Raw genomic sequence first — 27,368 nt, forward strand, 5'->3', positions numbered from 1 at the left:
TTCTCCTCCCCTCTAACCTGGGAACCAGCTGTCCTATGTCTGCTCCCCACCCCCTGCCTGCAGCCCCTGTCCCCCGCCTGCAGCCCCCATCCCCTGCCTGCAGCCCCTGTCCCCTGCCTGCAGCCCCTGTCCCCTGCCTGCAAGTCCCATCCTCTGCCTGCAGCCCCTGTCCCCTGCCTGCAGCCCCTGTCCCCTGCCTGCAAGTCCCATCCCCTGCCTGCAGCCCCTGTCCCCTGCCTGCAGCCCCTGTCCCCTGCCTGCAAGTCCCATCCTCTGCCTGCAGCCCCTGTCCCCTGCCTGCAGCCCCTGTCCCCTGCCTGCAAGTCCCATCCTCTGCCTGCAGCCCCCGTCCCCTGCCTGCAGCCCCTGTCCCCCGCCTGCAAGTCCCATCCTCTGCCTGCAGCCCCTGTCCCCTGCCTGCAGCCCCTGTCCCCTGCCTGCCGCCCCCCGCGGGAAGCTGTGCCGCGGGCTCCCGGTCCAGGCTTCTCCACTCGCGTCCGCGCTGAGCCCATCCCCGACCCTCGCCGCGGTCCCCCGCGGCACAGCAGGGCCGGGGCTGCGGGGCGGCTCCGGTGCGGCGTCGGAGGGGCGGGCAGCCCTTGCCTCTGCGGCGGCTCCCGGCGCCGTGCCGTGCCGTGCCGTGCCGTGCCCAGCCCGGCGGCCATGGGCGGCCCGGGCTGCCCGCGGGCGCTGTGCAGCTACTCCACCGCGCAGGTGGTGGTGGTGAGGAACCGGCACCTCGGCACCGCGTACCGTGCGCTGCAGCTCCTCGTCCTGCTTTACTTCGTCGGGTGAGTGCGGGCCCGGGGCCGGGATCCGCTGCCTCCGGTGCGGGCACCGCCGCGGCGCGGTTTGTCCCGGCTCCCTCTCGCAGCCTCCCTGCAGCCCCATCGCCAGAGCGGCTTCTCCTGCCTGTCCTGGGTGGGGGGAAAGGGATTTCAGTTAAAGCCATAGTGCTCAAAGAGGGGGGTGGAGTGTCTCTGTCCTGCCCCGCTGTTGCTCTCCCCATCCCCTGTCCCGTTGCTCCAGTCCCTTCGTACCCTGCTCTCGGGGCCATGCTTCTTGTACGCTGGGAGCCCTTGAGGGGTCTGGTCCCTGAAGCTTGTCCCGTCTTTCCCAGGTGGCCCAGACACCTGTGGGCAGTGCCACTGCAGTGTGGCAGTGCTGGATCCCAGGGATTTCTACATCTGCGCGAGATGAGCAATGCTTGGCTGGCGAGTGCACTGTGTCGCTGAGCCCTGCCTGTGCTTTCTGCCCCCCCAGCCCTGCCCCGCCTTGGCAAGGTGGCCGTGAGGTGGGAGCCCCAGGCCAGTAAGGCTGGCTCTCCTGGGACTGCCATGCTGGGGCTCTCTGCTTGGCTGTGCAGAGCAGCATGGGAAGGGCCGTTTGCAGATGACTGCCCTGGTTCCCCTGTGGCAGTGAGGACCCGACACTGTCCTCATCCCTTCCCCGCCTTCGTGATGCTGTCTCCTTTCCCGTGCTGTGCAAGGCGCAGGGTAACCGGTGCTGCTGGCAGTCAGAGAGAGCGGTGTGTTGGTCCCGTGCCCTGGCACGACTCCCCGTCCACCACTTCCAGCCTTTTCTGAGCCACAAACCAGCTGTGGTGGAGCCTACGCTCTCCAGAAGCTGCTTGGAGCCAGGTAATGGAGGGACCATGCACGCAGGCCAGGGAGACACAGCAGAGCCAGTGGGCATGTGTTGCTGTACAGGGCAAGGTGAGCGTGGCAGCTGCCTCTTGCCTGTCTGTCCGCCCTGCCTCCCTTTGCTGGCCTCCTTGCCCACACACCTCCCCATACCTTGACCTCCTGGAAGCATGGTTGGAAGTGAGGCAGAAGGATACCAAAGATCAGGCCCAGCTGGAGCATGGCAGTGCCAGATCCCATGGACTTCCGTGTCTGCATGAGATGGATGATGTGTGGCCGGTGAACAAACTACCCCAGCAGAGCCCTGTCCACGTTGCCTGCTGGTCTCACGTAGCCTCAAATGTCAGCAGACCCCTGTGTCTCCCAAGCCCATGTGCTGGTGCCCACAGCTGGTGCTAGGGAGCACTCCTGGTCCTAGAGGGCAGGAGGAGATCACTAGTAGCTCCTTTTCCTGTCCTTCCCCCACAGCTATGTGTTCATCATTCAGAAGGGCTACCAGGAGTGTGAGACAAGCCCGGAGAGCTCTGTCATCACCAAAGTCAAGGGTGTGACAGAGTCACCAAGCAAGGTGTGGGATGTCGGCGAGTACGTGGCTCCCCCCGAGGTGAGGCTCTGACCCTCCTTTCCCCTTTGTCTTGTCTCGCTTGCCTTGGGTGGCCTGATGGAGCAGTATATGGGCAGCAGTCTTTCTCCAAGGGCTCGCAAACTGCCCCTTCACCAACATGTTCCTAGTGAAGGAAGTTGTCCTATACGGTACTCCCCGCTATGGGGTGAGTGCTGCCTGCAAGGGGACTGCTGTGTCCCCTCCTCCCATCCCAGCACTGTCCTTGGCTCCTGGTGAGGCAACCATAGCTGCGTCCCAGCCAGGTTGGGACTGTGTGTTAGGCCACGTTTCTGGTGCTGTGGGGCAGGCGCAGGGGAGCTTTGGGGGCTTGGCACACAGCACTGGGCAGGGACCTGTGGCCTTACCCAGCCAGGCCCTCCGTTGTCTGCCTCCCTCCACGGGCAGCCTTGGGCCTCTCTGTTTTAGGACCCTCAGGGTAGAAGAGGGGCCTCTCAGATCAGGTCAGGGGAAGGTCTGACATTTACCCAACTGTTTGCCAGTGCTATTATTACCAGCTGCAGCTATTTGTAATAGAGGACAGATCACCTTTGTATTCCCCAAAAGCTTGGGGGAAAAAAATTGAACCTTGCCAGACTGTGCAAGTGAGAACTGGGAAGAATAACCAGCCTTTGATGCTGGGCTCAATCACAGAGAGGCACTCTCTCAGCTTTTCCTCCTGTTTCCAAGCAACCACATGACATCCTTGGGGCAATTTCAGATCTGGCAGCTGCCCCATGCCTGTTGCCTGGCCGGGGTGGAGATGCCCTGGTACGCTGGGAACGCATCTTAGCTTTTTCAGTGGATGCCATGAGACAGAGGATGAGTTTTCACTGGTTTTGGCAAAGTGGTTTTGAAATTACCGGGTTGGTTTGTGGAAGAGCTTGGGTTGGCCTCGGGCATTGCTAGTCTGGACAAGTCTTGCACCTGCCACCCAGCATCACCTGGCCAGGATGTGAGACCTGGTCGATGGCCTCTCTCTGACACAGAGTCTGGGAACCTTCCACTGTCACAAAAGGTCTGTCACAGAGATGCTGAGCCAGAGGAATCCCCTCTAGGTGGCAATAGTGGGGCCACATCTGGAGTATAGTGTCTGGTGCGGGGACCGTGACAGCTGTCAGTAAGCTGGAGCAAGTCCGGCAGAGACCATGACGATGGTCAGGGCTGGAGAACACAACCTAGGAGGAAAGACTGAGGAAGCTGGGTTTGTTCTGTCTTGGGAAAGGATGATGAAGGGGGATCTAATGCGGTCATCCAGCACCTAGAGGAGGATATAGAGGAGAGGAAGCCAAACTCTTCTCAGAGGTGCTCATTGAAGGAATGAGACGCAGCTGGAATGAGCTGCAACTGGGGGATTCATGCCTGGTAAAAGGAAAATATTCTTCTCCCTGAGAGTGGTGCAACCCTGGGACAGGGACCAGAGAGGTGAGGGATCTCTGTCCTTGGAGAGTTTCGAAACACAGCTGGACAAGATCCTGAGCAGGCTGCTTTATGTGGAGTTAGGCCTGCTTAGAGCAGAGGGGTGGACTAGAGCCCTGCAGACATCCTGCCCACATCAGGCTTTCTGCAAGTCTGTGAGTAAAAGCAGCAAGAATCTGTGGAAAATGGACTTTGAAGGCAAAATGCTTCTTGCTCTTGCACTGAAGCAGATGGGAGCTCTCAGCAGGCAGATGCTTTGGGGACAGTGGTGACACTGGTATGAGGGCACAATGCTGGAGTCTTTTCCTGTCACTGCCACTCTCATCAGTATTTTGCTGTTTCCAAAGGCCTAAGGTTGCCTCGAGCCTGTTGGGTACATGGCACAGCAGGTCTCCCCAGTGTGTTGCTTGCAGTATCAGCTCCAGGTTCAGCGAAGTGAAAAGCACAGCTATGGCTTCCTCCAAACAGCATCATCTCTCCTGGTTGCTTCATAGGGTGGGAGCACCTTCAGCATCCTCACACGGGTGGAGGTCAGCCCTGCCCAGACGCTAGAGACCTGCCCTGAGGTGAGGTGGGCCTGGGCAGAGGGAGGGAGAGGATGGTGGGTTGCAGGGACGCGTGGGCATATCTGGAGCTGCCAGCGGGACTCAGGACAGAGTTGGTCAGGAGCTGCACATGGACGGGGTGTTGGTCCCTGTAGCTCTCCTCTGCCTGTACCCCTTCATGGCAGGGATGTCCCTGCCTCCCCTGGCCTGGGCGCTACTTGGGGGCTGCTGAGTCGGGCATTGCAGGAGGGGAGGTTTGTGGAGACTGACTAGTGCTTGCTGGGGGATGCAGAGACCTGGGGCATCATAGTGAGCACAGCTGCTCCTGGCTCAGCTCCCATGGGAGGAGATGGAGAAGGGGGTTGCCTGTCTGCTACAGAGGACACAGCAAGGGAACCTGTGCCAGGGGAGGGCCACCCCAGGCAGGGTTAACAGCTGGTTACCGCAGCCAGCCTGTAAGGGCTGGGACCTATGCAGAGATGGGGCAGCACATGGGGTGCCCCATGCCCTCTGTAGGCACCATGTGTGACTACCAGGTGCATGTCCTCTTCTGACCATGTCCCCTGTGATCCTGCAGAAGCTAACAGTCCACAGTGCTGCGTGCAACTCCGACCATGACTGCATCCCTGGGGACGTGGACATGTTGGGCCATGGTGAGCTGGGGATGTGCAGGGACCAATGGTCTGCCCAGCCCTGCCCAGTGGGCAGGATCCCATCTGCCAGGAAGTACAGCATTGTGCATCTGTCCTCATAGGGGAGAAGACAGGGCGCTGCGTGCCCAATGCTGGGGGCACCAAGAAGAGCTGTGAGATCCTGGCTTGGTGCCCAGTAGATGAAGAGAGTGTCAGGTACCAGCACCAGGGATGGGATGTGGCAGTGGGGAGGACAGTCCTCTGGCAGGATGGAGCAGGCATCGAAATCTTGGCCCATCTTCCGGGTCCAGCTGGACACTAGGGGATGCTCTGGGTGGACCATCCTTGCGGGTGCTCTTGAGAAGCTTGGCCCCTGCAGCAATAAGATGTGGCATAAGGAGGGAGGGGGTGGCCTGGCCCAGGGGCAGCCTGGCACAGGCTGTGCCAACAGGGCGACATGCTGCTCCCCAAGCAGCAGTGCTCAGTTCTCTCTGCAGTGAGTCCTTGGCGAAGATGGCACCACAGTTCACCATCCTCATCAAGAACAGCATCCACTTCCCCCGCTTCGGCTTCTCCAAGTAAGCATGGGCCTATGCAGGGGGTCAGTGTGGGGCCCAGGGATGGAGCAGGCAGGCAAGTGGGTGCCAAGGGTGCTGTGCAGGGCAGGACACAGAGTAGGGAGCAGCGTGGGTGATGCTAAGCAGCCGAGTGCAGGCCAGGCCCTGCTGCTGGGACCAGGACAGCCTCACCGTGCCAGCAGTGCTTTGTAGTCAGGTCTGTGGCATGATGGGGACAAGGGGGCCACTCTGGCCCTGCACATGCATGTGTGTGGTCTGAGAGTGTGTGCAGGGCAAAGCCAGATGCCCTCCTGAAAAGTGCAATGACGGGTGGCAGAGCCATTTCCCATGAGAATTATGTACCAGGGAACAGGAATCCCTTTGAAAATGCCAGCATCTCCCCAGGTGACAGTCCCAGTGCTCCTCCTGTTCCTGCTCTCTGCCCTCATGCTGTGCAGGCCATCCCTTAGTCACGTGCATTTCTGAGTGCCCGCACACTTCCCCACCTGGTGTGTAGTTCTCCTAGGACATCCCTTCACTGCCCATCGGTTGGGTCCATCAGTAATGGGATGAACATCAGTGGGCAGAGCTGGGGAGCTTCAAGACATTAGAGAGAGAGCTGAGGTGTAGTGGTGTGCTGTTGTATGCCATGGCTCTGGGTTCGTCTCCCCAGGGGCAACATTCAGGCTGCTGAGAGCAGTTACTTGAAAAGCTGCACCTTCAATGCCACCTCTGCCCTTTACTGCCCCATCTTCAAGCTGGGCTTCATCGTGGAGCAGGCGGGAGAGGACTTTATGGAGCTGGCTGAGAAGGTATCGTGTCCCGGGAGGATGGTCCTGCCACAGGGCCCAGGGTCTTGCTGGCTGGCGCAGGGCGCTGCCTCAGGACCCGCTCTGGCGCTCGGCTCCATGGGATCATCACTCACATACTGATGCTGTTGAGACTCAGAGGCAGCTGGAGGCAGGTCCCTGGCCCTGCTGCCCTGCCAGGATGCTGCAGGTGCCAGCTGGGGGGGGGCTGAGGGCAGTGGCAGCTTAGCCAGCCTCAGCAGCTCAGAGCACAGCACTTTCACTCCAGCCCCTGAGCAGTCCTTTCTGCCCACCTCGCACATGCAGAGCCCGGTGAGGCTCCCAGGCCCGGCGCCCCTGTTGCGACGCCCCCGTGCAGAGGCTGGGGAGCAGGAGGCCAGCTGGCAGGGAGGCACAGACCGTGCGGTTGTGTCTATACTGCTGCCAAGACTGGCAGGTTTGCTCTTGCAGTGGCGGGGATTCATTCACGCACTTTGGGAAATAGCATGACATTGCCAGGACTGGGCAGTGCACCCAGAGTTTGGCCTCCAGCCCCATCCAGCCCTGCTGCATCTGATTCACTTCTGGGAGAAGATAATTCCCACCCAGGGAAGGAACCCAGCGCTGTTCCATCCTCCCTCCAGTTTCTGCACCCCCTTGGTCAGCCCCAGCACCCTCCAGACCCTTGCGTTCCCCCACTCTGGATCTGGGGATGCTCCTTGATGCCCAGCCATGCTCCCAACTCAGCTGGAAAGCCCACTGCTGGGGCAGAGCTCCCCTGGGTAAGCAGCCTTGAGGGCAGTGCTGGTGGCTTCCCTGGCAGGGGCATGTGCCCCAGTGCGGTGGCAGCCCAGGACGTTCCTGACTGGTGATGAGGATGACAGCCGTGCTTGTGGCAGGAGTGCGGGTTAGGGACGGGGGGGATGCCGGGGGGGGGGGGGGGAGGATGCCATGCTTGCTGGGATCTCACGCCCATGGTCATGCCGTGTGCACAGTGGTGCTGTGCCCATGGGGCTGCTGTGTCCAGGGTGTGTTGGCGCTGTGCTAGGCCTGCCGCTTTCTGCAGGGTGGGGTGATTGGTGTGATTATCAGCTGGAACTGTAACCTGGACCTGCCTGACACCGAGTGCAACCCCCACTACTCCTTCCGCCGCCTCGACCCCAAGACCACTTTGGCTTCCTCTGGCTACAACTACAGGTGATGGCTCTGTCCCAGGCAGCGGCACTTGCTGCCCTGCATCCTCCTCTGGCCCTCACAGTCCTGCTGTGGCTGGTCGCCACCACCGTGCCCTTCTGTCTCCCCAGCAGGTTTGCCAAGTATTACAAGTGGAATGGGACCCACACACGAGTGTTGATCAAGGCCTATGGGATCCGTATTGATGTGATCGTGCAGGGCCAGGTGGGATTTTGTGGGTGTCTGGCTGCAGGGCTCATGTCCTGCCGGGGTGCATGTGTGCACAGCCTCACTGCCGTGCTGCTGGGGCTGTCCTGGAAAAGCAGCTCTTCCCCACTGCTGCCTCGGAGCAGGGATGAGCACAGCCCGGCCTCTTCTGCTCCCTTCTGCTCAGCCTCGCAGGGGAATGGGGGGATCCCAGGTGCCCCAAATGGGACCCTTTGGCAAAGTGTGCAAAGTGTCCTGGAAGGAAATGCAAGACCTCACGGTGTGCGGCACCACCAGGATGAGGTCTCTGCTCAGCCTCGTTCCTTGCACCCAATCCAGAGTGGACGCAGGCCCAGGCAGGAGGCGGCCCGGGCTGGGCAGTGATTGCTGACCATGTCCCTTTCTGCCAGGCAGGGAAGTTTAGCCTGATCCCCACTGTCATCAACCTGGCCACGGCCCTGACCTCGGTGGGAATGGTGAGTATTGGTGCCAGGGCCTCGGCACAGCTGCGCCTGCCCTGCACTGAGGCCCCTCTCCCGCCTTGCAGGGCTCCTTCCTCTGCGACTGGATCCTGCTGAGCTGCATGAACAAGGACCAGGTGTACAGCCGCAGGAAATTCGAGCAGGTACCACCCTGGGCCCCGGCTTCAGGCTTGGCCCTCTGAGCGGTGGCCACGCTCCCAGCAAGGCCGGGCAGAGCGCCTGGGCCCGGTGGCCATCTGTCCTGCCTGAAAGCGGGCAGGGTGGGCAGCGGGGTGTGCCTGGGGCTGCCAGGGCATCAGGCCCCTCCAGCCGTCTCTCACCCCCTCAGCAGGCTGAAGGTGCCTCGGAGGCTGCTCTGCGACATGCATCACTCCGGGGCTCTCCAGCCTCTAGAGAGTCTGTCCTGCAGGGACCGACCGCCTGTCCCCCCCCAGGTACAGCCAGAGCTGGAAGGAGCCACCGTGCCAGGCTGTGATAACGTTTCCTCCGTCCAGGACCAGCCGGGTCCCACCCCGCTCTGAGGTACCTGCTTTTCCTGCATGGAGCTGCCCGGGATGTGCCTGACAGCTCACCGGCTGCTGCCACCGGCCACCAGGAGCCACATCCCTGTCCCCTCCTCTTTCCTCGGCCGGGTGCCAAGTAGCTCCTGCCAGGTCCTGCCTTTGGGCATTGCCACTACCCGGCCGGCACAGGGCACTGGCAGCACCATCCCGGCCCGTGCTGAGGAATGGAGCAAATCCTGCACTGGCAAAGCAGCCGGTGCCCAATAAACTGCAACTGCTCAGCCTTGCTGCCTGGGGGCTGGTCACTGCAGCGCGTGCCGGGGGGGACGCTGGAGTGTCACAGCTAGCAGGGTGGGAGAGGGATGTGTGATGGCCATCCTGGCGCAGGGACCTCTGCCAGCACCAACCCTGCCCTGCGGCCGCTTGGGAAACTGCAGCTCTCCGAGCCCATGCCCGAAAGCAATCCGCAGCGGGCATCCGGCGGTAACGCACCGAGGCATTTCTGAGCATAATCTGATTTTTTTCTGGCTCTCACGTTACAGCAGCTCAGCTCAGCACATCCTCCCCCAGGCCTTGCCCTGGCCCAGCCCAGCCCAGCCAGAGACCTGGGGGGGTGGGGGGTCCTGTTACACGGGGCAAGGGAGGGCCCCACGCTCCTGCCCGGCAGGCTCTCCTGCATGGACGTGATGGAAGACAGACCAGGGATAGAGGCAGGAGCCTCCTGGTGCACCATGACCTCTTGCCGCCTTTGCTGGGCTGGGTAGCGTCTTTCCCCTTCGATTTGGGGTGCCATTACTCATGTGCATAGGGCAGTACTATTGCAGGAGTCTACCTTGTCCTCATCCCAAGAGCAGGACCGGGCTTCTCCCTGGCCAAGGAGCAGCTCCTAGGGGAGTCTACCTTGTCCTCATCCCAAGAGCAGGACCGGGCTTCTCCCTGGCCCAGGAGCAGCTCCTAGGAGGCAAGCCCAGGGGAAGGGCTGGGTGGGTGCAGCCAGCCTGTCACTGCAGAGCAGCACAATGAAGGCAAGTGACTGCTCCCACCTCCACTAGCTCCTCACCCCGAGGACAGCAGGAGCAACGATGCAGGGCTGAGAGGAGCTGCCTGGCACAGGCTGCAGCCACGGGAGACTCGGTTGCCGGAAAGCACAGTCCTGCACCAGACCTTAACTCAATTGCAGAGTGCCGTGATTGCATTAGGGTCAGGTTTCTCTGCCCGTCCAGGCCAGCTCCTTTCCTCCATGTCCAACATCAGAAACCAAACCCCAGGTGCAGCCCCTTCAAACCTCCCTTTCAGCAGTACTGGATGTAGGGCTGGCAGTGAGGGACAGGGCCAACTGCCCAATATACCTGTATGTATTAGTACTGTGGTAAAAGTGAAAGTTTTTTCACATAAAAGTGAAAAACCAAAGCCCAGAAAAATATTTTCAGTAAAGTTGGGGGGGGGGGGGCATGTGTGTGGGGGTCACTGAATAAAAAAGGAAGCATTAGAAGTAGCTCAAGACCCAGTGTTTCAAAAGACTGAGAAAACTAATTGGATCTGGCAATCCTGGCTCCCACCCCACGTCATCAGGCTTATGCAGTTCTGGCAGGAGAGGGTGGAAAGGACCAGGAGGCCAGGCCAGGGCTACGAGGCTCCAGCTGAGCACTGGCCTTCTGGCTCAGCCGCCACTGATTCTCAGCACACCTGGGACTCACTGCTTTAGCACCCAAGATGAGGCAGGGCTCAAAAGGCCCCGCAAGAAGAGGTTCTCTCCTCCCTGCAGGCATCCCACTGGTTTCCAGGGTGCCTACATCTCCCTGCCATAGGCCACAGCACATGCTCCCCCACCCAAAGAACCAGAGGTGCCGTCTGTGACGCATTTATTTATATAAACTCTGCATTAAAACCATGAAGAGATCCACGCACCCAGGGCTCTGCCTACAGCACAGACTCCCAACACGGACTGGGCTTCTGCAGGGCTCTGGCAACTGGCCCACAGAAAGAGCAGTTCTAGGCCCTAGGTACCTTCCTAATTCCGCCAGTGCGGCACCAGGCTGGAAGAAGGACAGCCCTAGCACCTCTTAGTGCCCCCACGCAGCGGGAGAAAGATGTCTGGCTTCTCTGAGGTCTATCACAGAGCACAGCTGAGCCTGGCCCTCAAATGCTCTTCAGCAGAGGTGAGAGCGAGTGCCCAGAGCTGGCACAGCAACAAAGAAGGCAGGAGGACAAGTTCATCACATCACTGCTGGAGGCGAGGGTTTGTACGCAGCAGCCACTCGATAGTTTCCAGCAGATACGCCATATTGTAGTGCCGAGCAATGTTCTGGAAGACGTTGATGTGCTCCATGAAGATCTGAGTGAGAAGAAAGTAGTGAGGGAGGGCTGCCCAGCACACCCCACTGCACAAGCCAGGGAAGAGGGGAGCTGAAGGGGCAGGAGGGAGAGGGCTAGGCCAGGAGAAGCTCTGCAAGCTGACCAGGCAGAACTGGCTGGGCACAAAACAATGAATAAACAGCCAGAAAGCAAGGAGAGGAGAAGAAGCTGTGCCAGACAGGCCCAAAGGGACAGGTATTACAGGGCTTTTCCTTGTCCATTATGGGGAAGCTGCTGGCAGGAGGCTGGACCTGGTGGCATGGTGCACACATACCTGGGAGGAAATGGTGAGGGCAAAATCTCCAGCACAGCTACAGTACACAGGCATGTGTGTCTCCTTCACACCATGACACTTCTTGCACACCTAGAGACAAAGGAGTTTTAGCTGGGACAGGAGATAAGGCTGAGCAGCTCAGTCCTCTAGCAGGGCTCTCTGGGGGCACACCACTGACACAGGGTCAGCGTATCAAGCCTCAGCCAGCAACAGGCTGCAGCCATGCTCTGAGCAGAAGTGCGGAGCGCCGGAGCCAAACCCTCCTCACCATATCCCCACTGCATCACGTCAGCCCGAGGCAAGGCTGCGCTGCTCCGTTCCCTGGGCCACTCTGTTCCCAGAGAGTGGTGTCAGCCCTTCTGCTGCAGCCACGAGTTGGTGGCAAGGCACTGTCCCTGGGGCAGGCTCCTGCAGCAGGGCAGCCCAGTACTCACCAGGTCCTGCAGCATGAAGGCCATCAGCTTTTTCTGCAGCGCTTCCACCAGCGCCATTTCAATGGAATCCGAGTCATACTGCGCCTGGCAGTTGGAGCACACCCAGCCAGACAGCACCGATCCATCCTAGGGGCAGAGAGAAGGGAGGTGAGTACAAGTGTGGTTCTTCCCAAGAGGAAGCAAGGTGCAGGCTCAGCCCTGGCAGCCAAACAAGAGCAACTTGAGAGCCCCAAGTGCCAGGAAGGTGTAACCAGTTTCTGGAGGGGATGAAGCATCAGCCAAAGCACCAGGACACCTGAAACTATCACAGGCAGCTAGGAAAGGGGGTGAGCAGAAGATAACCCTTAAGGGAGGTTGATCACTGGCACAGAACCAAGCAGAGCTGCAAAGCAAAAGGGTTGAAAGAGAGGAAGACAGACAACACGCAAGTGAGTGACAGGCCTAGAGGATAACCATGCTAGGGCCTCTGGTGTCCCCAGGAGGGACATAAAGCATGCAGCCAGGGAAAAGCCCTGGGAAAGGAAGTCTGTACCTGGGAGAGGGCAGGGTCCTTGCACAGGTCCAAGTCCCTGCAAAAATTGCAGTTCCTGCAGATGACTTCAGGGAGCACGTAGGAGCGGCAGGGGTCCCGAAACTGGGCTTCTTCCGAGAACTCACCCACCTCAATGAGGCGCAGCAGGTCCCTGCGCAGTTTGTTTACCTGGTTGGTTATATTGGCATCCAGGGACAACACCTACAGGGGAAAGTGCCAGGTGAACCCACCAGCAGAGAAGAGGAGAGGGTCCTCACAGGGACTCGCTCTGTGATGTGAGAGTGCTAGCAGGGCAAAACAAACTGCAGCAGATTCTAGGAGGAAATCCGGCAAATCAGACCCTCCCAAGTACAAAGCTTCAAAGAAAAAAAGAAAAGAAAAGAAAAAAAAAATGGTGTCCAGCCCACCCCACTGACCTTGCAGACGTATTTGATGAACTCCAGAGCTGGGTTGTTGAGTGGCAAGTAGGAGCCAGGCAGCACTGGGAACATGTCTGAAGGCTCAGTGGCATTACGGGAACCAGCCATCTTCTTCTGGATCTTCTGGGTGATGGTGAAGAAGCTCTGGGTGAGCTCGTTAGCCACATAATCCTGTGAGAAAGTGATCATGCCTGGAGAGAAGGAGCAGAGAGAGCACTTGAGCCATATGGAAGCATGTGGAGACAGCAAGGTGGGCAGCTCTCCTCCTGCAGCAGGACTAGCCCAGCAGCACTGCTCACAGCTGTCCCATGGCTCTCAGCACTCACCAGGCATGGCTCCCGTCTCCCCCAGTGCCTCCTGGGACACCTGGCTGGTGGCCCTCCTCTTGATGGGAGTGCTCCCGGGGGCGTTGCGCCGCAGCTCCTCCTTCATGCTGTGGTACACAGCCACAATGTAGGCTGGAGAGACACATAAGCAAGGCTCCAGATACAGCCCATGACGGGAGAGTGGCACAAGCACCACCGTGCCTGCAGACTCTCCCGCAGCATCAGTGACTAATCAAGAACTAGTGACCTTGTCCTCTCTCTGTGACAGTTCACACTGGAGCTGAAACAACCCAAACAATATTCACAGACACGGAGGTGGCTCCCTCTGCACCACACCCAGCACAGTGCAATCTTGGACTATAAGGGGTTCTTTGGATCAACATCAGACCCTTCTCAGCAGCACTGAGAGCTTCAAGAAGCTGTGGGGGATGCTGCGTGTGTGGCTTGGGCAGCAGCAGGGTGGGGACAGTGCTAGTCACTAGAGGTAACATTCAAAACGGGGCAGGTGAGCAACAGAATCCACTCACCCGACACAATCATGAGGAAGTAGTTCTGGCAGGAGGCAGCCTGGGGGAGGAACTGCACGATGTTCCAGCTATTCTCCAGCAGGTCCTCCACATTTGCCTCTCCATCCTCCTCCTCTTCCTCCCTGTCCTCGTCTTCTTCCTCACTGTCCTCATCCAATACTTGACTCTTGCTGGTGTCTTTCTGGAATGGAGCACAAGCCATGTCCAGGCTGCCTCCCTTCAGGTTGGTGATGTCACAGCACTTCCCCGCACCCAAACCAACAGCTCCCTGCTCAACTCAATCCGCAACACCCCTGTTCCTGAAGGACTGAGCACTTCTCATCTCTTACCTCCCCATAGTGGATGCTAGAATGCACTTTTCCCTTGATACCTCCATAATTTGCTGGATCCATCCAGAGCAGGAACTCCCAACAGCGGGAGAAGGAAATAGTCAGAGAGTGAAAGATCTCCTTTGAGTGGATGCTGGAGGGAAGAGACTGCAGTCACACACAATGTTGGCATCTTCCCTAGCTAATGTCCTTCTCCATGGGGGACAATGAGGAGCAGGTGGTGCTAGCAAGAAGAGAGAGGTTCACTTCTCACATCCAACCGTGCTTCAGAGAATGGACTTGGCACAAAAGGCTGCAGGGCAGTCATCAGCAGCACTAGGGGCTGCAGAGGAATCATACTCAAGCCTCGACTGCCTATGCTTGTGTCAAGGTGCCTGTCTTAGGAGCCTGGACATCATGGCTGGGATGCTGAGAGCTGGCCAGAGTATGAGAGACCGGGCGGAGTGCAACTGCTCATGTTCTCCTAAAGGTCTCTTCTGGATTGAATCATACAGGAATTTTTGGAATACTGCCCCACACAGCACAGCTAAGGGACAGATCCCTACTCCAGGCATTATGGTGAGAGGACCAGGTGGCCTTGTCCCTTCAGCTAACATTGTAAGAAATGCAGTGCTGAGGCCGAACAGAAGGCAAAAATCAGCATCCTCCCTCCATGCCTTGAGCCATGTCTTAGCTCAGCATCCAGGAGACTATCTCCAATCTCCAGGCCTGGCTTGCTGAGTATACCCCTTGGCAGCCAGGTGTGTCCTACCTGTTGATGATGTACTCCATGTAGCTGATAGCATCCTCAATTCGCCGTTTCTTGGTGCATAGGATGATCCGGTTGAAGTTGGCATAAACCACTGAAGAGCCAAGGCGCTTGAACTCAGACACTAACCTACAGGCAGAACACAGGAGCTGGATTCAGTAGGCTGGAGGAACTGCTGCTGTTTAGCTGCCATTAAACAGGGAACAGCAAACCACAGGACCACATACAATTCATGGAGGATATGCTGCTCCAGCACAGCCAGAAGTCAAATGTGTTGGTGATGGCACCAAGGGGAGCTGCAACCACAGCACGGCAGGTATTCGAACAAGAGTCAGACCTACTATGACTCTGGAAGTCACCAGGCCTTTCCAGAGGTGCTCAGAAGACCTGACTATGGGTGCCAATAGGCATAGCCATGAGTGGGACACTATCTGCTCCACCCACAGGGCATGGCAAACCCCATTCTCACTTACTGCAGGAAAAGCTTCTTCATCATGTTGTGTAGAGTGCGGTGCAATGCTGGGTCATAGAGCAGTGAGGAAGGAGAGCGGAGCCAGCGGTAAAAATGAATCACCTGGTTGTCTGCATAGACGTTGTGATACTGTGTGATCTCCTTCACCCAGCTCACCACCATGCTCTTCAGAATCCTGCCAGGGAGCAGAGATGAGCATCACACCAGGCAGATCAGCCTTTCCTCCTTCCAGACTGTGACATGTTTTCAGATGATGCTAGAGGAAGCGGGAACTCTGCCAAAGCAGAGATGCATGAGCCCTCAGCACATAAGCCACAGGGTAAATATGTGTCTTTATGACCTTGTGGACAAGACGAAAGGAGAAAGGGGAGGGGGAAAGTTCTTCAAAAGCATCCCCTCACATCTGCTGGCTGAGCCACCAGGTAGATCTGATCCTCAAGCCTGATGGAAAAGATACCAACAGACAAAGCAGGGGTTGGCCTCCCTCCCTCTGCCAAGCCAACTGCCTGTCTGGACCTCAAGAGCTGAATGTATGCTTTAAGGGACCCCACAAGCCACACTGCTGGCAACAATCTGGAGATGCTAAAGCCAGCCAGCAGGGAAGGAGAGGCAGGACCCTGAGGGGATCAAACCAGACAGAGAACAGATGCTCCATCTCATGATGATCCTTACAGCCGTACCTAAAAGTGTTGGAGCAGAGAGCAGTCTCATCATAGCTGGCTGGGATGTTGGCAGCTTGGTTCCCTGTCACCATGTCTTCTAGAGATGCCTGCTGGATCACATCAAAACTGATGCTCACACTGGAACCTCCTTCCATGTCATTGATGTGATGGGACTGCAACACTGTGTTTACAGCCAGGCTCTGGATATCCAGCTCCAGACACACTAAGAACAAACACAACCTGTCAACAGGCAAGCAGGGCAGAGAGCCAGCAAGGACACCATCCCCGCTCCAGATATGATGAATGCACCCACATGCCAGAAGCACTTTTCACAAGTTATAAGAGCTATTTATAGGCGTTGTTGCATCTACTGGGTGTGCAACACTAAGATATTTACATCGTGAAATGGTGAAAGCCTACGTAATACTGCAGCAGTGTGGGAAACCGTGCTGCTCCCCAGACTGCCACACACCTCATTTTAGAGGCTTCAAAGGACACTTTTTGCACATGGCCAGACCTCACCCAGTATGGCAGTGATGCTAGTGATGTATGGGTGCTGCATTCATTGCACAGCTAAACAGTATAGTGCCTTCCAACAAAACTTGGACCTGCTACCCCTCCAGGGCCACCAGGTTTTTCTGGAAACTGCAGCAGACGTGCTCAGAAGAGCTATCGGTCAGCTTGTTTTGCCTCTTAGAAAGATTTGTCCTAGGGACACCAGGTGTGACAGTTTGAACTATTCTATCCTTGCGCCATTTTGCCTTCATATCACAGGTGCTCTTCTGAGTGCTGCTACGAGAGGCCACGAACTGGGAAAGAACCTGTATTTAGATGCCTACACACATTTTCCTATTGCATACAGGACCTTCCCTCCCCAGGAGATGCCAAATGCATGCATCCTGTCCAGGTCCCTGCTCAACTGCTGAAGCAGTCAGCAACTGCAGTCAGTGCAGGGCTGCTCAGATACTCTTCTGCCATTGCATCCATCCCTCTCCTGTGCTCATGGAAGAGTACTTGGCTCTGCTCCCACTCAGTGCTATCCCACCTGTGGAGTAGCAGCCAGGGTTGTTTATCTCCACCGAGGCTCTCTCGTCAAACTCCATGACTAGACGGTTGTCATCAGCCTCCTTACCCCCCAGGTCTGGGCGGGCCGTGGGTGAGAGCCACAGCAAATGGTTGTGGCGACGGAGGTGGCGGGAGAAAAACAGGTCAGAGCCAAAGGTGGAGATGTCATCAGGGAGATTCCCAATGGGGATGTGGTAATACCTGAGGGAAAACAAGAGGTACAGTCATCAGGGGTAAATGTATCAATAGAAGAGCTGTGCCAGCATCATATTTGCTTGTCGCAACAGGGCAAAAGCACAGAAGGTGACAGCACCTGGCCTCAGGCTCCTGCAGTTTCCCTTTCCCACCCAACTGGGAACACAGCAACCTCCCTAGGGGAATGTGGCCACCACAGGTACCTGCTCATCTCAAAAGCCTGGGATAGGCATGTGTCCAAGTTGAGGTAGTGGCGGATCATGCGGCGGGCTGCATGGCGCTGCCAGTCCAGGACTGAATAGCTGATGTCATCTATTACTTGGACAGGGACCAAGGGGAACTCCTCGACGATAGGAATCCCACTTGCCAGCCGTTTCAGGTCCCAGTTAGACTGCACAGCAATAAGTGTGGGGCCCCGGCGCTCATCCTACACAAAGGAGAAGAGGACATGTCCTGGTACATCCCTCCAGCCAGCATCCCCACCCAGGAAGAAACCAGCAGTGTCAATGAGGGGTCATATGCCTCATTCCTGTAATGGTTCCTGATGCCCTACACTGTAGGGACAGCATACTCTGGCTCTCTTGAAGCAACTACTGCTGAATAACCAGCTCCACAGTTGAGAGCTGAGGTGTAGGGGTATGGTCTAGCCTCACTGCTTGCATTGCACTACGCAAGCTCACTCCAGGCAAGACAGAGCCCTCAGGCAACATCCATTTTTACCCTTGAACTTTGGGCCAGCAGCTATGTGCAGATAGCTATGTGTAAAAGCTGTTTGAACTGCTGGACCAATGTCTTCCACACAATATTTTCCCCCCTCCCACGTGCCTGTACTGACAAGGTCCCAGTGGGGACCTTCGTTGTACCCTCAGCTCATACCTTGTAGCCCTGCAGCAGCCGCTGGATGGCTCTGTAGACTGTCTTGAGGTCGGTCTCAGCACGCACCTCAAAGGTGTGCTTGTCTGGAGGCAGTAGTTCTTCACCCACCTTTTCGAGCAGAGCACTGCGCTCCGACGAATACATGTTGGTGAGGTTTGGCATCTGGTTGCTGCGCACCTGTACCAAACGCAGACCCAATCAGAAGGGATCAAATTGAAAAGAGACAGGCCCCAGATTGTGCAAATTCCAAAGAAGCTCTTCCCTCTACACATCACTATGCTTCATGCAAGTGAGTTGAGGAACGGACCTGCTTGGTTTGCACCAATACTTTCTGAGAATCCCTGCTGCAGAGCAGTATAGAGATCTGTGTCTGTGCAAAGAAACCCCTCAGCTCCAAACTGCTGCCTGATCCCCTTATGGTCCCCCCCAAACCTTTAAGCCCTACTCTTACCGTATCCAGCACAAACACTGCAGCTTTGCGCTGAGAGGGGATGAAAAGCCCAAAGAGTGCCTTGCTGCCCTGGGAGCTGTGGTAGAGGTAGATGTGCCGAATACTTCCTAGGGAGATGGAGCAAACAGGCAGCATCAATTGTATCTTCAAGGTATTTGGTCTTGAGCACACTACTAACAAGCCTTCTCTTAGAGTGTCTTACCTGGCTCCAGGTAAGTAAACTGAGCCAGCGAGCGCATCTCCAGGTGCTCAATGTCAAAAGTTTCAGCCTCTCGTCCTGTGAGGTGTCTGATGAGCTGCCTGCTCACCATGCACACACAACCCAGGTGGATCAGGGCTCGGAGCAGTAATGGCACCTGCAGTGACAGAGACACTGATGTAAGCCTCTGTGAAACTCTTCTCAGTGGTTTCAAACCTAGAACAGCCTGGCCTAAAAACACAGGTTGGATACATCTGAGATGCTTAAGACATGTGTTTGGTACTATCACTCTTGCAGGTGTTGAGACTCAAAGGATACAGAACATAAAGGACAAGCATGAAAAAATTAGAACACGTATCCAGGACACTAGCCCCAAATCTCATCACCAAAGGCAACAGCATATGCTTAGATACGAGGGTATGTGGAGTGATACTTGGGCAATCCCAGAGCTCTGTAACCAATGGTTTGGCACACCCTTGAGACAATGGTTTCATGTGAACCACGAGGTAATTGTCACAGTGAAAACTCCTCCACAGATTCACCCAATCTGCTTTACCAATCCTGTAGCAATAAATCCCACTGTTTTATGAGAAGCCTGCTCCTGAATGACTTACTGTGGGACCTAGTCCCAACACTGTAAGAAACAATGAATCTTCACTGCCTAATCCCCCTCCTCGTATGCCACTTCTGATTTTATAGATCTCTAGTATACCCCATTTTCAGCTCTCTCTCTAGCAAAATGAAGTGTTTCTATGTCTCTAAGGCCCACCTTTGCAAGGAACCTGCTCCATCCCTCACGGTTAGTTCTGTTATATTCTTTTGGAGATGGTGCTCAAAATTGCACTGCAGATTTTTACAAACTGCAATGTTTTCTTTTCTTTTTCTAATAACTCCTATCATTCTCTTTACTTTCTCTAACTGCCACTGAACAGCAAACTCGCAGGTACATCTCCCAAAGGCCCCCAAGATTTTCTTTCTGAGTAGTCATAGCTAAATTAAATATTAATTAATTAATTAAAGTAATTAATTATTAAATTAATTAATTAATTAAATCTGTGCTATAGCTGCAGTTAGAGCTCCCTTCTCCCTCCGTGTGCACTACACTTTGATGATTACTGTCTAGTCGTGGTGACTGCCTACTTGGCATTGTATTTACTCTTCTCAAACTTCTATTGACAGTTCAACCTTGGATAGCTCTTCATATCTGTGCCCTGTAAAAACAGGTTGCATGAACTCCTCCACTGTAAAACCACTAGCCCAAAGAGTCTCCATAACGCTTCTTACAGCGTGTTTTTTTTTTCTTGTTCTTGACCATCTATCAGCCCCAGTGAAACTTTAAAGAACAGTACTTTCTAAATACATCAGAAACAGAATATTTTATGCCTTTAGCAAGTTGTTCCTCAATCTTCCTTGCCCCATCAGATAAAAGTTTCACTTGCAGAATTTGTATTCCTTCCTATCTCCCTCATTTGGGCATGATTTCAAGTTTTGAATGATTTTTTTTTATTTTCATCTGACCATCTCCTTTAAGCATTCCAGCTCTGTGCGGTCTTTCACATTTGATCTTGGCCCAAGTGCCTTATTTTATCTATACCATTCCGTTAGGACTTGATTTACAGAATCACAGAATTGCTGAGGTTGGAAGGGAGCTCTGGACATCTGCACAGAGCAAAGATAACTGGTGCAGGTTGTTCAGGGCCATGCCCACTTGTGTTTTGAAGATCTCCAATGGCGGAGACTACACAGCTTCTCTGGGCAACCTATTCCTGTGTTTGATCACCCTCACTCTTAAATAAAAATAATCATTCTTATGATTAAACGGAATTTTCTGCATTTCAATCTGTGCCCATTGCCTCTTGCACTGTCACTGGGCACCACTGAGGAGAGTCTGGCTCTGTCTTCTTTGGTCATCCCCTGTCATCAGACATTTATGCATGCTGATAAGATCCCCCCTGAGCCTTCTCCTCTCAAGGTCCCAGCTCTCTCAGGCTCTCCTCGTATGACAGATGCTCCAATCACTTAACCATCTTGCTTATTTTTATATTTATCCTAATACAGCATCTTTAAAATGTCACTATTTGCCTTGCTTTACCTTAGTTGCTGATTTTAATATCCTCTAAGCTAGCTTCTTCTTATATTATGTAATTCCACTTATTAAACATTATATGATGATGGAGACAACTCAGGTTTGCTCCTGGAAGATCTCCGAGAGATACAAAGAATTCATACACGATAGTCTGTTTTGCAGAGTAATGTGAAAGAAGGTTGGGCACTGCTCAAAACTAAATCAAGAGTTGTTCCCTGTCTTGTGGGTCCTTTGACTAAATGTTCTGAAAGCAGAAATTTATGCTGGCTAAGAGTGGTTTCGCTGCATCCCATTGTAATACTTCTAAGGCTATACAAATGAAGCTGAAGTCTCCCAAAACTGACATACTCTTTTTGCCCTTGCAGCCTCTTGGATCTCACAAAGCATTTTGCAGTTAACAGCACCAGTGCACATACTAAAGCTTTTTCTACTTAGGCAAAGAATATCAATCTATAATCCTGTGGTGCATTTTAGTAGCAAATTCGCTTGACTATATTTTCTTTAACATAGAGCTCCACTCTTAAAATGGTGCAACTTACTCTGCCACTTCCATATAAGTTGAGTCCTGACACTACAATGTCTTCTCAGTTATACCCCTGCCACCAAGTTTTGAGCTGCTTAACAAATCAATATCTTTATTAAAAGCAGGCATCCCAGGTGCCCATCTTCATTTCAGACTTTTAGCGTTAGAAGCACTAGTAAATTTAGTCTTGATCTCACTGCTTTTCTATGTGTACTACTGAACTAGAACATTGTTTAAGTTCTTCTTTGCTCTTTCTGAACTTTAAAAAGTTGTATCCTATTCTTCTTACTGGAATACAGAGCTTTTTATATATATACACACACACACACACATATATATATATATATATATATATATATACATACACACACACACACACACACATATATATATGTATAAAATATATATGTATTTTATAACTGCACTTCAGAAGATGGGGCAGCCTGGCCTATGAACTATGCCACCTGTTGGGGTTTTCCCCATCTCTAGAATAAAGAGCTCCCATACCTTTGTAGTTTATTTGCTAGGAGGATGGTTCTGGTTTGGTTTAGATGAAGCCCACTCTTCCTGCTCAAGTGTCTTCTTTTCCCAAGAGTTTCCTAATTCCAAATAAACCTAAACTCTTTTTCTAACGTGTTGTAAACCAAACAAACACTGATATTCTGCATCTCTGCTCATATGAAACTGAGCATATTCCTGAGAAAGCTACTGTGGAGGGTCTTTCATTTTAGTATCTTACCAAGCTGTTCAGTTTTGAGCTTCAGTGCCTCTTCCTGTGCCGTTGGTACACAGACCAGTCAGCTACCACTCAGCACTCCTTAAAGAATGAGGAGGGAAAATGAGCACCTGGAAGGGTTACCTGAGTCTCATACACTCCCTCAATGTCTGGAGCAGACAGGTCTGCATTGATTTCATTGATGTGCTCCTGGTACATGTCTTCAGGGACCGAATATTCGTAGAGATTGTAAACTAAGTTTGAGCGGGGCAAGATCCTGTTCACCTGCCAAGGAAACAGACACGCTTAGCAGGGCACCTTGCTTCAGGCTGCACTGCTCCCAAGGGCAGGGGAATCTCATAGGGCTGCAAGGAGTTGTAGTTTGAGCCAGCCCTACATTCTCAGAAACATGCTGGCCCAGGAGGGAATCCAGCTGCCAGTGCTGGTCATTCCTAAGGCAGTTAAGGAGATTTATGCTTTGTCCATATTGCAAATTCCATTAACTGTCAACCTGCTTCTTGGTCAGGCTGGGATTAGCAGCAGGGACAAAGGACTGCATTAAGGTGCATCAGCAGGGCTGGTTAGTGAGGTCCTGTGAAGAAGACTGTCCATAATATCTGCCCACAGTGGCCACAGTGACTTTTATAAATCCAACCAGCTTTTTCCCCTTGTAGAAGCAGCAGGGCTGAAAACATGACCCCCACCTTCCTGTAGACAGCCCCCTCCTCCGGTTTCGCAATGCGCTGATTGACATAGAACACCCTTGGGATGCTTAGCTTGATGCAATGCAGGTCACTTCCGATCACTGCCCACAGCCTGAACAGGCCAGGCTGGCTGGTCTCAGCAATCTGCAGGACAGAGAGATTTAAGTTAGCTTTGGTGGAGAGATGCAACCCATTCTTAGCTCTCACATACAGGCCATGGAGCACTTCTTGAATCTTCAAAGGCTGTACTACCTATGGCCTTGCTCCCAAAATAAGGAACAATAGGCGACCACAAAGACAGCAGTGGACCCAAAGATTCATTGCTTTCAGCTCTGGCATCTCCACATCCTGCTATTGTCCCACGGGTACCGTGGAGAAAATTTTCCTGTCAGAGGAAAGAGCATGAATGAAGACAGCTCTGACTGATCTGCAGGTAGCACATTGCATTGTGCTTCTGAAGGGAAGAGTGCACCCGGTATGGGTCCAAACGCATCTCTCTTAGCTTTGGGCTAATGTTGGCCAGCAAATTCACACCGTCGCTTGACTTCAGCAAAACCATTTGGACATGCTGGATTAGCTGTCCCATGTCAAGCTCATGGTTACACACACAGTCAAAGGCTGCATGTGACTAAACCAAACAAGACCTTTCTGGAAGATGAGAAGTGTGACAACAAGGGGCTGGGTCTCACATAGTAGAGGCAACCAAGCAGAACAAGGATTTAAGAAAATGCTTGAATTGTACCACCCCCAACCTCTTCATCCTTGCATTGACTAACTCTAGGATTCAATGCACACTGTTGCGCCCAGGTCCTGAGCTGGGCTTGCTCCACATAGGGTCTACAGAGAAGTCCCAGATTTGCAATCAAGCATAATCATTTGAGGACCTCATTTCTGTACAAAGCCTCTGAGCCTGAGGCTATGCAGTCCCACATGATCTTCTAGGAGGTAAAACTGAAGTATGACTGAGGTTAGCTATCCCTCAAGTTCAGGGTTTGACCATAGATATTGCAAACCTGAGGCGTAGGGCCCTGAGCTGTCCTCTGTGACAAAGAGTGGGCCTGTCTTGCTACCTGGTACCTGCACAATCTGCCAGGGCAAGTCCAGGATGCTGCGTGCTGTCCTGCGCAGGTAGCTGCTCAGCCCTTTGGAGAGGTTATCACGGATCACGCCTCCACCTATCATCACCCCACCATCCTCCAGGCGCCGCTTTTTCCGACGCTCCTGGCGCTGCCGAGCCTGCAGCTCCCATTTCTTCTTGTGGTAGCGCAGCCAGACCAGTTGCTCTTCCTGATCAGAGAGAGAGTGCACGTGAGCAGGAGCCACAAAAATCAGCACACGTTTCCCATACATGAACATCAAGCACCATATAACTAAGCCTTCCACCTCCAGTTCCTGATCACATAACTGTCATAGCTGTGAAGCTGCCATTGTCCCTGTTTTCTCTGTTAGCGGGACTCGCCCAGTAATATTTCCTTTTGTAGCTTTGAGCCATGGAAGTGCAGAGGGTTTCAATAAACATGCAGCTTGCTATGCCCTATACCCTAGCTGGCTAGGCAGACGATCATACTCCTAGGGTATTTCCTAGCTTCCTCCTGCCCAGCCTGCTTTGCATACCTTAGTAGTGCCCATGGCAGGAGGTGGGCCCAGGATCTCTCGCCAGGACTGGGAGAGTTCCAGGTACTGGGACATCTGTTGGCTTTCCTCTGCCATAGGGACCCGCTTCCGTTTATTTGCAACTGGAACCAATGGCTGAAGGGTCTTGGTAGTCCCAAAATCCTCTATGTCACCAATCTGGGAGCTGGGTGTTTCCTCCTGGGGCTGGTTAGCAAGGACCTGAGAGAAATGACAGCAGGATCATTTGGGTGCTGAGGCCACAGTACCAGGAAGAGAAGCCTATGTCTGCATCAGCACAGCCAGCTCCTTTCTCTTGCTCTTATTACCTGTCTCTTGCCTTCAGAAGTGAAGAGCTCATTGATTTTTTTTTGTTTGTACACATCATTCTTCTCCAGGAGTTTCTTGTGAAGCCAGTCGGGGTGCCGGACCCGCGGGACTGGGTTCTTCACCTGGGGGACATTGCCAAATCACACAAAAGAGTCCCCAAAGCCAATGCCCTCTGCTTTTCCTGCCACTGCCATGGACCTGCAGCCCTCCTGTCCTCTCCCACCCCCATACCTGCTGCAATGCTGCAGGAATAGTGATGATTTTCTGGATGGTGCTGCCTAGTCTCTCAATGTAGTAGTCCCAGTCCAAAATCTGCAAGAGGCAGAACAGTAGATAGTGAAGGAAATGGAGTAGAAAGGTGCTGCTTTGGGCTCTGCTGGGAGATGCAGGGATAAGCATTTCCCCAGGGACTCTCCACAGCATTCCGCTTTGTGAGAACAAGTAACTGCTGCCCACACAGTGCGTCCGAAGGGAGGAGTTGAGGGCTAGTACTGGAGAGTCAAAGGCCGTGCTGCTCCATAGGCGTGTTCAACTCACCGCCCGGATGTTGAAGTCCTGCAGTGAGGGGCTCTTCAGCCATTTCCGGAGGTAGTGCTTCCGTACACTGGGCTCTGCTTGGAAGATGGCGAGTGGGATGGCCCTGGAGAAGAGAGGGAAGCACCAACCAGGAGCAAGGTCACTGGCAGCACAGAACCCCATCTTCCCAGCCTGCAGACACCTCTCTGGACTTCTCCTCTCACCCCTCTGCTATGCCACCAAACAGCAGGCAGGTGCACAGCATTACTCATCACTACAGTCTCATTTACAGTCTGAGCCAGTACACAGGCAATCACTTGGGCATGCCACATCAATTCACCCTGCCGTTCCCTTCACACCCCGCCAAAAGTCCTGGCCCATCAAGACAGATTTACCGCTCTGTGACTGGAGACCCTTCGGGTTTCTTAGAAATGATGAACCGGCAGCTTAGCCCTGCATCCTTCACCATCTGGTCTCCCAAGAATTCTGCCAGACGCTTGGCAGTGCTGATGGAGGTGGACTTCTGCTCCCCGTAGTCCTCCAGCTTGCGAGACATGGAACGGTTCTCTGAGATCAGCTCAAACAGCTCTGAATCAGGCATGTTGGCAGCCTGAAAGAAGAGGGAAGGAAAAAAAAAAACCCCACTATCAGGAACCCAATGATCAAACCTCACTGCTATTATATACAGGAAACATCTAAGCCAACTGAGAAGGCTCTCTTTATGAGGAGTTTGTGAACAAGTCTCTGTTCCAATTGCCAACATGACCTATGGGATACAGAAATCATGGACGTGAGGCCTGTGTCAGAGTTCGTGCTATGAGTGCAATACTTTGTATTGTGCTTCTGGTACTACAGAGTTGGGGCTCACCAAGAGTTTGTCATACAACATCATTTCAAGGTGGAAGTGCTCCCAAGGAACACCCAAGTGGGGCAGTCTCTACCACTCTTGGTCTCTCCTGCTCCCCAGTTTCCAAGGCTCCATCTTCCGGCATCATCTCTGCTGTTCCCAGTTATTTTAAAGCTAATCTCTCTGGGCTCCTCAGAAAACACTCTGCAGGCAAGTGGCTCTGCCATCCTCTGCCTCAGCGAATGGCTTTAGAGAAAGTCCTTGGGGGAGGAGAGCCACCACATTACCGCTATAAAAGAGGTGACTGGAGGGCAATGCTTATCCACAGTTAAGCAGGAACAGCTGAAAAAAGTGCTGTAAAACAGGCCACTGGAAGAGCCCTTGCGCTAAAAGACCCTAAATAGTAGCCATAGAGAATCAAAGAGGCAGAAGTTAGATGGAAACAGCCAGGGGCACAATGGACCAACCACTCTCTGCAGACAAAGTCCACGCTTTCCACAGCGTTAAACTAGCTTTGACATTTCTTCTCTGGCCCCAGCTTAGGAGCACAGACACACAGCGGATGCATATCCTGCAAACCCTACACTCACCTTGCTGTACAGCACATCCAACCAGTAATCAGCCACCTTGGCTACAGAAGCATAGACCTCTTCCAGTGTGGTGCCTTTCAGAAAGGCCTCAAATACAGAGGACTGAAATATCTTCACCAGCTGCAGCTCTCCCCGTCGCTTCACCTCAAATCCCTTCAGTTCAGCCAAGGACCCGTCTTCGTTGAATACCGCATACCTGGAATATACAGTTTGTGCAAAACCTGGCCTATGCCAAGGAACACATCTCCCAGGATACTGCTCACTGCCCTCCTGCCAGGGTACTTCTAGCACTGCCAAACCAGGCAGCCACCGGGTAAGTTAACCTAAGCTGTGGTTAACCTAAGCTAAGGACAATCTAGGGATACTTACACAGCTGGGGGCAGGAACATTATGAACTGCTTCAACTCCAACTGCAAAAGCACAGCAGCCTGTGCTCCCACTTGCCAACACCAATTGGCAAGAATGTTCTTAAATGCACACAAATAAGGGCCAGGAAGTGAGAGTCAGGGTTAGCGGAGTAGAGAAATGGAGCGAGACATTAGGAAGAGCCTTATATAGGAGAAGGAGACTTTGCTTGTTTGGAAAACAGGAGGGGGTGTTGCCAAAGTGGACTCAGAGAGGAAACTGGATGTCGCTACGGACACAACTATGACAACACTCTGTCCTCTTTCCTTTTCTATTGCGTTTCTTGGATTTCATATCCCTGCCAATTACTTGTATGGCTCAATATAACCCTCATGGGAAGCTTCAATGGAATAGAGGCAAGACTGAAGTGTACATTGCATTGTCACCCCTCCTCCCACCCACTCCTGTTCCTATAGGTGCAGTCTTCTCTTCCTCAGCTGACAATGGTACCTGCCAGCCAGCTCCAAACTACCGCTGTTTCCAGTCTGAGAGTGACCAAGAACTAAGTGCACTTGCTGACATTCCAAAACTACAAGAAATCAAGGGCCCCTGAGAAGAGTCCTATGAGGAGAACCCATTCACCGCTTGATGCCCCACATGTAGTAAGGGAAAAGGACCTTCAATCCC

General features: G+C 53.9%; 2 protein-coding genes across 2 annotated transcripts in view; one reads left to right on the top strand and one right to left on the bottom strand.

Moving 5' to 3' along the window:
* The first annotated feature begins 663 nt into the window (after positions 1-663).
* P2RX2 (purinergic receptor P2X 2) lies at positions 664-8,784 on the top strand. Its single transcript, XM_026106896.2, has 12 exons — positions 664-791; positions 2,112-2,247; positions 4,158-4,229; positions 4,786-4,861; positions 4,963-5,056; positions 5,338-5,418; positions 6,071-6,209; positions 7,252-7,382; positions 7,493-7,583; positions 7,976-8,041; positions 8,113-8,190; positions 8,482-8,784. The coding sequence occupies exons 1-12, from the start codon at positions 664-666 to the stop codon at positions 8,566-8,568; spliced, it is 1,179 nt and encodes a 392-aa protein (XP_025962681.2). The 3' UTR covers positions 8,569-8,784.
* Positions 8,785-10,395: 1,611 nt separating this feature from the next.
* The window catches only part of POLE (DNA polymerase epsilon, catalytic subunit), a 32,016-nt gene continuing 15,043 nt past the window's right edge, over positions 10,396-27,368 (bottom strand). Inside the window, exons 25-49 of the mRNA XM_064522359.1 lie at positions 26,337-26,532; positions 25,295-25,509; positions 24,921-25,023; positions 24,615-24,695; positions 24,383-24,505; positions 24,057-24,275; positions 23,520-23,729; positions 22,443-22,586; positions 21,883-22,023; positions 18,418-18,571; positions 18,216-18,322; positions 17,765-17,941; positions 17,092-17,315; positions 16,674-16,894; positions 15,647-15,851; positions 14,968-15,141; positions 14,498-14,623; positions 13,747-13,879; positions 13,418-13,598; positions 12,891-13,022; positions 12,562-12,755; positions 12,146-12,346; positions 11,614-11,739; positions 11,180-11,269; positions 10,396-10,885 (exon numbers count right to left, since the gene is read on the bottom strand). Coding sequence (XP_064378429.1) covers positions 10,772-10,885; positions 11,180-11,269; positions 11,614-11,739; positions 12,146-12,346; positions 12,562-12,755; positions 12,891-13,022; positions 13,418-13,598; positions 13,747-13,879; positions 14,498-14,623; positions 14,968-15,141; positions 15,647-15,851; positions 16,674-16,894; positions 17,092-17,315; positions 17,765-17,941; positions 18,216-18,322; positions 18,418-18,571; positions 21,883-22,023; positions 22,443-22,586; positions 23,520-23,729; positions 24,057-24,275; positions 24,383-24,505; positions 24,615-24,695; positions 24,921-25,023; positions 25,295-25,509; positions 26,337-26,532 — 3,991 coding nt within the window. The 3' untranslated portion in view covers positions 10,396-10,771. The remainder of the gene's footprint in view (positions 10,886-11,179; positions 11,270-11,613; positions 11,740-12,145; positions 12,347-12,561; positions 12,756-12,890; positions 13,023-13,417; positions 13,599-13,746; positions 13,880-14,497; positions 14,624-14,967; positions 15,142-15,646; positions 15,852-16,673; positions 16,895-17,091; positions 17,316-17,764; positions 17,942-18,215; positions 18,323-18,417; positions 18,572-21,882; positions 22,024-22,442; positions 22,587-23,519; positions 23,730-24,056; positions 24,276-24,382; positions 24,506-24,614; positions 24,696-24,920; positions 25,024-25,294; positions 25,510-26,336; positions 26,533-27,368) is intronic.

The sequence above is a fragment of the Dromaius novaehollandiae genome, chromosome 17 (assembly GCF_036370855.1).
Source record: "Dromaius novaehollandiae isolate bDroNov1 chromosome 17, bDroNov1.hap1, whole genome shotgun sequence".
Classification (NCBI taxonomy): domain Eukaryota; kingdom Metazoa; phylum Chordata; class Aves; order Casuariiformes; family Dromaiidae; genus Dromaius; species Dromaius novaehollandiae.